This window comes from Vicia villosa, linkage group LG1, assembly GCF_029867415.1.
Source record: "Vicia villosa cultivar HV-30 ecotype Madison, WI linkage group LG1, Vvil1.0, whole genome shotgun sequence".
In the NCBI taxonomy this organism is placed as follows: Eukaryota; Viridiplantae; Streptophyta; class Magnoliopsida; order Fabales; family Fabaceae; genus Vicia; species Vicia villosa.
The window spans coordinates 234,965,259-234,976,628 of NC_081180.1; the positions used below are offsets into that span (position 1 = coordinate 234,965,259).

At 36.4% G+C, this 11,370-nt stretch overlaps 1 protein-coding gene across 1 annotated transcript; it reads right to left on the bottom strand.

The window, feature by feature from the left end:
• Positions 1-7,427: 7,427 nt before the first annotated feature.
• Positions 7,428-8,433, bottom strand: LOC131596772 (uncharacterized). Its single transcript, XM_058869516.1, has 2 exons — positions 7,791-8,433; positions 7,428-7,660 (listed from the first exon to the last, which is right to left on the bottom strand). Exons 1-2 carry the CDS (start codon positions 8,431-8,433, stop codon positions 7,428-7,430), a joined length of 876 nt encoding a protein of 291 aa, XP_058725499.1.
• Between the last annotated feature and the right edge of the window lie 2,937 nt (positions 8,434-11,370).

Consider the following 11,370-nt stretch of genomic DNA (forward strand, 5'->3'; position numbering starts at 1 on the left):
AAAAGAATATTTGTACATCAAGAAGGCTATATAGAAAAGTGTTGAAATGATTCTATATGGACAAAGATCTTTAGATGAAAATGTTAGATCATTAGATGTGGTGAAAGATCTTTTTAGGCCTCGAGAAAATGATGAAAATTGCTTGGTCCTGAAGTACCATATCTCAGTGCAATTGGAGTACTAATGCACCTTGCTAATTATACACATCATGATATATCATTTGCCGTCAATCTATAAGTAAGATAGAATTATTCACCTACACGAAGAAATTGGAAAGCAGTCAAAAATATACTTCGTTATCTTAAAGATGCTGGTTACTTGTCAGATTCTCACAATGGTAGATCAGAAAGAGGTTATTTGTTTACATGTGATGGTACAACCATTTCATGGAGATCTATGAAACAAATCATGGAAACAACTTCATAAAGTCTCGCATAACTATTAGCACTACATGAAGTCACTTCGAAGAAGACATTTTAAGTAACTACTACAAATAATATCGTCTCACATATAAATGTATATATGAGGGGGAGAAATAAATATTTTTGCACTCTTTTTTGCTTCACCATGGTTTTGTCCCACTGGGTTTTTCTGGTAAGGTTTTTAACGAGGCAGTTCACAATCAAAGGATATTGTACTCTTTTTCCTTCACTAGATTTTTTCCCACTGGGTTTTCTCTAGTAAGGTTTTAAGGAGGCATATCCTCAATGGACATCCAAAGGAGAGTGTTATGAATAAATATTATTGTGGATATCCATATATATTCTTATCTTTCATTTTCATATTCCCTATTAAGTGGTATAGTAAGGTTACGATTTTTCACCTTCCTAATATCCTATAAATAGAGACCACTTTGCAATGTAAAGCGAACTACTTAAAAGATGATAATACAATATTACTTTTTCTCTTCTTTTCTCTCATTCATCTCTCCTTCATCTATATTGTTTTGGTTAATTTCATAACAATATATATATATATATATATATATATATATATATATATATATATATATATATATATATATATATATATATATATATATATATATATATATATATATAATCTACTTTTAAAAATATCATTTTAAAATAAACCTGTTGTAAAACCGGTTCATAAAATATAATCGGTTTTAAAACTATTTGATATAATAAAACCAATTTATAAAAGTAAATTAGTTATGAACCGGTTATAAACTGAATTGAAATTAGTTTAACAATTAATTGAGTTTTTATTGAAATAGTTTCTTATACAAACTGAACTAAATCATTATTGTGGTTCAATGCAGTTCAGTTCTTGAAGTATGAACACCCCTAAAATTAGATAAAATTAGATAAGTTATGAGAGTTTAAAGAAGAAGAGCTAAGAAAAAGTTGAATTAGAAGTTGAGTCACTGTTGGGTTAAACAAATATTCTATAGCTTTTAACCTTCCAACTTTTGAAAAGAGGTTAAATTAACTTACCGGAGATTTTGATCTCTTTCAATTCTCAACAATAATAATTGTATTTTAATATTTTTAAAATAATAATAATTATTTTTTATTGATTTAATTAATATAATTTATTTTAATTTTATTTTAATATTTACCATTTGTCATTTATATAGTAAAAATAAAAAATAAATACATGTTTTATATATATATATATATATATATATATATATATATATATATATATATATATATATATATATATATATATATATATATATATATATATATATATATATATATATATATATATATATATATATATATATATATATATATATAGAATTTCTTTAGCCACCTCCTAACCTTCTTGCCCACCCCTAGTGAATTTACCACACTACCCCTTGTTTCGGAAGTTCATTTCCGAAACGGTACTTTTTTTTGCAAAAAAGGTGTTTTCGGAAATGAACTTCCGAAAAAGTGTTTTTTTTAATATAAAAAATTGATTTCGGAGATGCATCTCCGAAATAAAGTTAAATTTTCAGAAAATGTGGTGTTTCGGAAGTTCATCTCCGAGCGCACCCCCCATGATGGAATTCGGAAATGCACTTCCGAAGTTATGTCTGGACAGAAGCAAAATGAAAAATAACAACGATTCGCTTTATTTAATCGGGTGAAGATTACAACGATAATATTACTGAAAATCAAAGTTACATATTGTTGAACACGGGTAGGTGGGGATGAGTCAACATTTTGATAATGTCGTCCGCCGATCTTTGAAGTTTGGCGTCCAACTCGATCGGGCCTTTCGAAGAAAATCGGTCGAACGTTGTCAACATAACCGCTAAGTCTTCGTCGTTCTTGATCTCAAAAGGTGTGAACTTAATGTCTCCCTCGTCGTTAAGCGATGGAGAGCGGTACTCGAGCTTGACAACCTTTCGATTCTCGGGATAGCGCAAAAGCGTGTTGAGCGACGGTATCAATTCCGCAAACGGCGTGTCGCGCGAGAAGCGAAATTGGAACGGCATCGGGTAGCCGGTTTCAAAGTAGACGAATGCTAGGTGAGGGTAGGTTTGTGTCATTTGTGTTTTGTGGTGTGAAGAGGATGAAGAAGAGTGTGTGGTATTTATAGACTTATTGGAGCATTGATGGCCCAACAAACCTTATCCTGCCTCAGGGGACATTTCGGAAATGAACTTTCGAAAATAGGCTCCAGACATGTATATTTCGGAAGTTCATTTCCGAATTATGCAGAAAACAGACTTAAATTTTGCATTTTGTTGATTGCTTAGTGTTTTGTGTAAACAATACCAAAGGAATTCAAAATAGACATAAATTAGACATTGATGACATAAAACATACTTATATTATATATGTATTGAATCGGTCCGATTTTACATGATAAACAACAATACATACAAAAAATGATCGTTACAAACAAAAAACGATCCGCAACGAACTAAAATTCACCGAACCAATCGGTGGATCCTAAGTCTAAAATAGGCACGTTCTTCGAACGCTCTCTATTTTGCTCGCGCTCCTTGCTCATCATTTCTTCAAACTCCGCCATCCTCGCAACGAACGGATCCGGCCAAGTCTCCGCCTCATTTGAACGATGTGCCGTCCATTGACAAGAAGTAGCCGGTATAGGACAACCCGGTTTCAAAAACACTTGAACGAAGTGCCGCGATCGTAGATACCCGATGCATATGACGCGGCCCGACGCGTCCAACGGCGGTCGACTATGAAGTGGAAAGAAAGTCTCACATAATCCGAACCTCGTCAAATCAACGCACACCATATCATATGCACTTGCTATTAGATGACCCATCTCGGGGAATGACATCCACTTCGAAACCGGAGCGATACCGGTAAGTGATGGAACAAGTGCATCATGAATTTTTGCAAACTTTTCTTGATTTTCATATAGTCGGCCGTAGATATCCCGATACGAAGTCAACTCCGCAATGAGCTCCCGTCGGACTAAAGTGTGATTATTTTCCCCTTTACCGAGCAAACCCGCAACGGCCCGATATCCACAATTACCGTCGCCTCCAACATCAACGATGTTATCGATATATTTGTGCATGAAAAGTGGCATCTCATCAATGTAGACAATCGGTGATTTTTTGATCGGCGGTGTGCGAGGTGGCTTCGAAATACGGGCTCCTTTGTTACCACTACACGTGGACTTCGGTGTCTCTTGAATTTCCGGCAACGATGAATCAACATGTTCAAAGTAGGAAGGAGATCGTTTTGTTGAATTGTCATCTTGTGTAATTTTTGACTTTTTCGGTGCACCTTTCGTCTTAACCGGTTGAGATGGCGGTTTCAAATCGGTGGTCTCCGGAAACGCGATCTTTCGCAATTGTTCTTTTATGTGCAATTTTGTTGTGTCGTCCGCCTTAGCAAACTTCTCCATTATCACTTCCAACTCGTCGGAGATGGTGATTTTGGAGTCATTTTCCTTCGGCGGGTCAAAATCATCAAAACGTAGTTTCTTCCAATGGTCGGCTACCTCATCCATGCGTATTAGTGAATTCAACTCCTTCTTTTTTGAAATTATACAAGCACACGGAAGGCCGTATGTAGTTCTAATGGTGCACCCACATAAAGAACTATCCGCCCCCGTGGTCTCCGACCGCTTAGCTTCATGAAACAAAAAATTCAAACCCGTTCGAGATATGTTGTAAATCAATTGGGAGAATAGAATTTGGCCCTTATACCGGTGTTCCATGACCGTCTTGCTCCGACCGAACGATGTTTGAATTTCATTGTGTTGATTTTCAAGCATTTGATTCACGGTGTCCCACCTGCGACACAAATCTCCCTTACTATCACCCAACCACCTCTTGAAGACCGCATGTGCGGATTCAACTCGGTTAGTCGTGGTGCAACCAAGATGTCTAACCCGATTTGTCCAAGCGCACACGACTTTTTCTCTAACTTTGTCAAGAATGGTAGATTCGACGTAATGACAAAATGTCCTAATGGAACCACACAAAGACCTAAAGTGTACCAATTTCTCGGTATAATCCTCTTCAGAGTATGCATCCAAAATTCCCCTCCATGCCGCCATTATCCTATCAACCACAACACCGGCTTTGACAAATTTACCATTTTCATCCAACCTATCTTTTGTCCCAACCGCGGGTTTCAACTTGCTTCTCACGTTGCAAGTTATGTGATACCGGCAAAGTAAAGCGGTAGATGTCGGGAAGACGGTATCGACCGCATTCATCAAAGCATTGTCCCGATCGGTGACAACGACGTTTGGCATAACCTCTTGATCAACTAACAAAGACTTGCAAATTCCCAAGGCCCACGTAAAGTTTTCTTCTTTTTCACACTCCAAAAAAGCAAACCCCACCGAATAAGTCTTGTCCGTCGAGGTCACACCGACGATCTCTAGAAGAGGAAGCCTATACTTGTTTGTCTTGTACGTCGAATCCATGACTAGAACGGTTGGAAATGTGTTGAACAATTTGATACTTTCGGGATGAGTCCAAAAAATATCACGCACGGTAACTTTGTCCTCGGAGGTTCGGAAGCTTGAAACGTAATTGTTATCGCCTAGAAGTTTCAAAAGTTGTTGCATTTCCGACCGAGGGCCCATATTCAAAACCTTGAGATTGTGCCGTTCATTGTAAACTTGCTTGATATTTGAAACGCTATCCGGTTTCTTACGCTTCAAATCGGCAAGTATGTTGCGAGGCGCCACTTTGACTATCGTTAGGTCCGATATCACATTCCTCTCTTCGCGGGACAAACGACACGCCATTGGATGCCCGTGTAACTTGACATCCAAGGCATGATTATGCATTCCACAAATTACGGTTAACCGCCACAAATCATCAACCCTCCGATTAGCACGCAACTTAAAAGGACACCCGCACTTTCTCGATCCCGTGTCCTCGTGTTTTAGCACACGGTTTGATTGCACATAACTACCACCACGTTCGCATTTCAAAACAACGAAAGCTTTCCGCCTACTATCTCCGTTGTCCGACCTTAAAATGACAATTCCAAATCCAAGTTTACTAGCTTCGTTTCGAACCCAATCAATCAATTGTTCTCGACTAACGAAGCTCCGATCATTTGTAAAATGTTGCCTAACATCGACCGCATTGATCATAGGAGTAGCGTCAATAACCGGATCGTTATTAACGTTAACAATTTCCGGATTTAATACTCCATCGTCTTGCACAATGTTGTCCGGATGCACCATACCTAGCAAATGCAAAAATTAGCAAAATTGGCCAAAACTGTTTTTTTTTAAACTGCCAGGGCATATTTCGGAAGTTCATTTCCGAAATTTGTTAGGTAATATATTTCGGAAATGAACTTCCGAACCATATCAGTTTTCAGCATAAATTTGTTGAATCAATGTAGTGAAATAGGGGATGAAATGAGAGATGTTTACCTGAAATTGTAGCTTTCTATGCCCCCTTTAACGTGATCAACGGTTTGAAACTTGCTTTTAGGGCGAAAAATTGATGGAGATTGGTAGGGTTTAGAGAGGGTTTTGATAAGTTTTTGGAGAAAAATGATGAAAAAGTGAAGGAGGGAAATTTGTATATGCAGCAACAGTTTCGGAAATGAACTTCCGAAAATATGCACGGATTTTGAATTTTTTTTAGTTCGGAAATGAATCTCCGAAAACATCAAATTTTTGATGTTTTCGGAGGTTCATTTCCGAACTAAAAAAAAAAAACAAAAAAAAATAACTTCGGAGATGCATTTCCGAAGCAGGGGCAGTTTTGGGATTTCGCTGGGGGTTTCCCCATAGGGAGGTGGGTAAAGAAAAATTCTATATATATCGATTAAGTCATTTGATTTTGATTTGGAATGAAGGAAAGCATTCTTTTTGAGCAAAAATGAAACTATTTTAATCCGTGAAAAGAACACTTAATTATAAAATATTTGAATATTTCAACCAAGTTTTGGATTAAGGAAATGTTTCAGTAGTTTTACTCTTATAAAATCGACTTAGCTGAATTAATCAATCAACAACTTACAATTAACATTATGGCCTTTCAAAGCAACTTACAAACATATTTTGAACTCCACACACGCACCACATATACACAATCCATTCCTGTGTGAATCCTTAAGCATGCATTGATTCAAGGGGGTGTTGCTGTGTGAATCCTTAAGCATGCATTGATTCATGCAAAACAATAAGAAATTTCCACTAATTTTCCTAATATATCAATGCTAGGAAATTTAAATGCAAATTCTGAGCTCCTTCTGAAGTGATTCAAGAAGCAAAATGGCCTTCTATATCATATTGGGGTGTAACAATATTTATTAAATTTAAATATGTAAGGTTATGGAAGATCTGTTAATATATGCGCATATTCCTGATCATACATCATAATGCACATGTAATTGAAAGTAGTTTTCTCATTAAAAAAGTATAAATCATGCACATGTAAAAAAAATTTTATGCGGCTTTATGCAAATTTGATAATTGAGGTGGCAAGCTAAAATTTTAAATAAATATCAAATATATTTTATAAAATAGACATGATTTTTTTGGTTTGAACAAAGCAAGACTAATTTGTTTTCATTATCAATCAAAAGTTCAATATAAGGAGGAGCATTATAGATACAACTACGTCTAGTTCAAGAATTGGCCGCTTTCGCTAATGAATGGACAACCATATTCGTTTGACGTTTTACAAAATCAACCTCAAAGTTTGAAAAATTACCGAATAACGATTGAATAAACTTAATAATAGTAGAAAACTCCGACACTCCGGTGGTTTTGGCCTGATCAACTTGTACCACCCGAAGAGAATCGCTCTCAAAAATTACTTAATCAAGGTTTATAGCTATTGCTTGTTGAATAGCTTCTTGAAGGGCTAGAGCTTCCGCTTTAATGATCAAAAAGTTTCCAGAGTTATCTCGAAAACACCATCCCCGGTTTGAGGTGCCACAAATAGTGTTAAAACCCGTGTCTACATTGCACTTATTCCAACCCGAAGTCGTTGGAAGCTAATAAATTTTTGTGTTGCTTCCCGAATTCAACACCTGCCTTCTTTTGCGCTTCAAACCATTCATGCCACTTGTGGAAACCCACCAACCACCAAGCTTCGACACAACCTCCTTCTCATCGTTCCAAATAAAATCATTTCTATTCTTCCACAAAACATCCATCATCACAACAACTCTACCAGAAATGTTCCTATCCTCTTTGTCGCAAATGTCAATAAAAATCGACTTTACATCTAGAAAAGATTGTAAACGGTGATCAATAACATTATTTAATCCTGCTGCCCGCCAACACTGATTGGTAACAGAACAACCAAAGAAAACATGCCAAGAATCTTCCAAATTACTTTCACAAAGGACACTCACCCGGGAACTGAACATGTTGTTGGCGAAGCCGAGCTCTAGTTGGAAGACAACCGTGAAAAATTCCCCATAAAAGATGCTTAACTCTAGAAGGAGCCTTAATGCCCCAAATGTTACTCCAAATTATCGGCACATCCGTATTAAGACTTTTTCTCCACATATTCCTCCACATACGGTACCCCGATCTCACACCATAGCAACCATTCTCCTCCTCTTTCCAAACCAATCTATCTTCCGTTACATCTTCCACTAAGGAGACCTGAATAATTTCTTCAATCGTTGTATAATCAAACATATCACGTAACAATCTCATATTCCATTGTTTAACATTTTCTAGCATGAGATTATTAACGGTAATATTATACACACCTTGCTTTTGAGGTCTTGTCAGGCACTTCCTTTCTCCATCTCGAAGCCAAGGCGCATTCATCACTTTGATACTACTATCGTCACCAATACTCCACTTGCAGCCTAACGTTAGGACTTCTCTAGCTTTCCAAAATCGCCTCCAAACAAAGCTTGGATTATATCCAAGAGAAGCATCAAAGTAAGATGTTTTAGGAAAATACCTTGCTTTGAATATTTTGGACACTAGAGCATGCGGTTTAGACATAAGAAACCACCCCTGTTTATCCACCATCGCCATGTTAAAAGCTCTTTAGTCATGAAACCCCAATCCACCCTCCGTCTTAGTACAGGTAAGCTTCTCCCACGCCATCCACCTTATTCCCTAGTTATTATTACGTCCCCCCCTCTCCACAAAAAACATTCAACATTTTCTCAATATCTTCAATCACTCCATCGGGAATAATATACATACTCATTACATAAGTCGAAATTTCCTGTAAGACTGATTTGATCATCACTTCTTTTCCCGCTTTGGATAAAGATCACCACTTCCAAGAATTTATATTTTTTCAAATATGGTTTTTAATACAAGAAAAGGTAGCTTTTTTACTTGTTCCGATCATCGAGGGCAGCTCAAAATAATTGCCAGTGCCCAGAACATGACGGACTCCCATAATACCTGCAAGGTCTTCTTTCACCAGGTTACTCAAATTATTGCTAAAGAAAACTTTTGATTTCGTCATATTAATTTCTTGGCCCGACGCTTCCGCGTAAATATTTAGAAGATCCATAAGGGTTTTCACCTCCGATACACTGGCCTTGCAAAATAAAAAACAGTCGTCAGCAAAAAGTAGATGGGACACACTAGGTGCCCCTCTACATATCCAAATCCCGTGTATGTCACCCCTTCCCTCCGAACTCTAAATAAGGGCCGATAGGCCTTTTGAGATAAGAATAAATAGATAAGGCGACATTGGGTCCCCTTGCCTCAATCCTCTTTCCGGTTCTATAGGACCAACACTGTCCAAATTAACTAGTACATTATAGTGCACCGAAGTGACACACATCATCATCCAATGCATCCACCTTTCCAAAAAAACCCAACTTCGTACGCATCTCCTTAAGAAAGCCCTAGTCCACTTGATCATATGCTTTTCTAATATCAATCTTTAATGCCAACCGAGTGTTCTTTCCTTTCGTTCTTCTTTTCAGAGCATGGATAATCTCGCTCGCTATCATAGTATTATTAAGGATTGATCTACCCTCTATGATGGCTGATTGCTCTTCCGAAACACACTTGTCCAACACAAATTTCATCATGTTAGCTAGCACTTTTGATACAACTTTGTACACCACATTACATAAGGAGATGAGACACAAATCTTTGATATTACTCGGCTGATTACATTTCGGCATCAAGCAGATATTTGTATCACTAAGGTAAACCAGGAAGTAGACCCGTTCTAACCAATCCTTGGCTGCTAAGAAAATATCGTCGCCGCAAATGTCCCCAAACTTTTGATAAAATCCTGGATTGAAGCCATCCGGACCCGGTGATTTATCCGAATTCATTTCCATTAATGCTGCGTGAAATTCCTCCTTCATAAACCCCGACATCAGCCTATAATTATCCACCTCTGTTACTACATTACGAACGTGACTCAACACCGGTTCATAACTACCCGCCGGAGCCTTAAAAAGACCGTCAACATACACTTTCGCTACCTCCACCAGACCTTGTTGATCCTTAATTAACCTCACTTCCATCCTCTTTAACAAGCTTGGTAATCTTCTGGTATATATACATGATTTAAGTAATTCATTTTGTGAAGGTTGTCTATTATTTAGTAGAATCAGTTGTATTTACAAAATATTTATACAATTCCTCACAGCAGCATCATCTTAACATTGATTTTTTAAACTTTTCTCGAATATTTTGTTTGTTGAGTAAAAGGAAAAACTGGTTGGATATCAGCAACCAAGACTATCTAATGATGGTGGAGGCGGTGGCTTGGGCAATCACAAAGTATTGTTCATCAATAAATTCATCAAATCAAGCATGCTTTTACTTAGAAGAAACTTTTTCGATGTGATTGATCACAAATTTTTTTATAGAGTATGGTGAACCACATTGCTTAATTGAGGATCAAGTGGTGAACGAATTAAGAAATGTTTTGCCTTTGCTGTGATTGTCAAATTATTAGAAAAATGATCTATCAGTTTCTTTACCATGCAAGACCATCATAAGATTGTATGAAAATTTATGGGAGATATGGATTTTGTGGACATGGGGCATGGATTTTACGTGGTCAAGTTTAATATGGTTAATGATAGATAGAGTTACATAAAGTGGGCCATGGATGATATTGATCATTATCTAGCACTGTGCATCTAGGTTGCAATTTTTTATTCAAAAAAGTTGAAGTCTTGATAGTACGATTGCTTGGATTCATATCGATAACTTAGCATTTCAATATGACTATAAAATATGAACGGGTTTGTGTTGAGTTTAACCTAATCAAACTGATAATGGTTAAAAGCAGGATATGAAGCCTCTTAAAGAAGAAAAATTCTTGCATGAAGGCGAATCAAAATTTATATTTTTAGAAACAACTAATAAGAAGAAGAGAGTAATTATATTTTTGGATGATTGTGATTACGAAGAAGAAAGAAAATTCAATATTTATTTTTTAATTAATTGTAATTAACTTATAGAAATAATGTAAGGAGCTAAATGATTATTCTAAATACGGGGAGGAGTGAACCAATCGTTAGTTGGTTCAGTGGTGATTGACCCTGAACTTGGTAACTGACCCCCGAACCAGACTAAACCGGTGGTTATAAACCAAAAAAAAAATAAATACGGGAAGTGATTATTTTTTTTTTGTTGTTGCAAATTCTAGCAATACTTCTGGAAACAATATTAAATGATAGAAAATAGTTGGATCCTCCATGATTATTGGAAATAAAAATAACAAATTAAATATATTAATCACTCTAAAGAAAACACGGAAAAATAAATATTTTTAGTGTTTTCAACGAGACAATCCTTCTCATCAAAGAGAGAAAATCTAGATTAAGAATTATAATCTAAAGGTTAATGAAGGGAAATCGCAATATAAAACACAACGGAAAAGGAAATTTCACGCAAGTCGATTATGAATGACGCATGATCAGTGATATAAACAATTATCTTTTGTGGCGATTAACTATTTTGATGTAGAATTGAAATAAC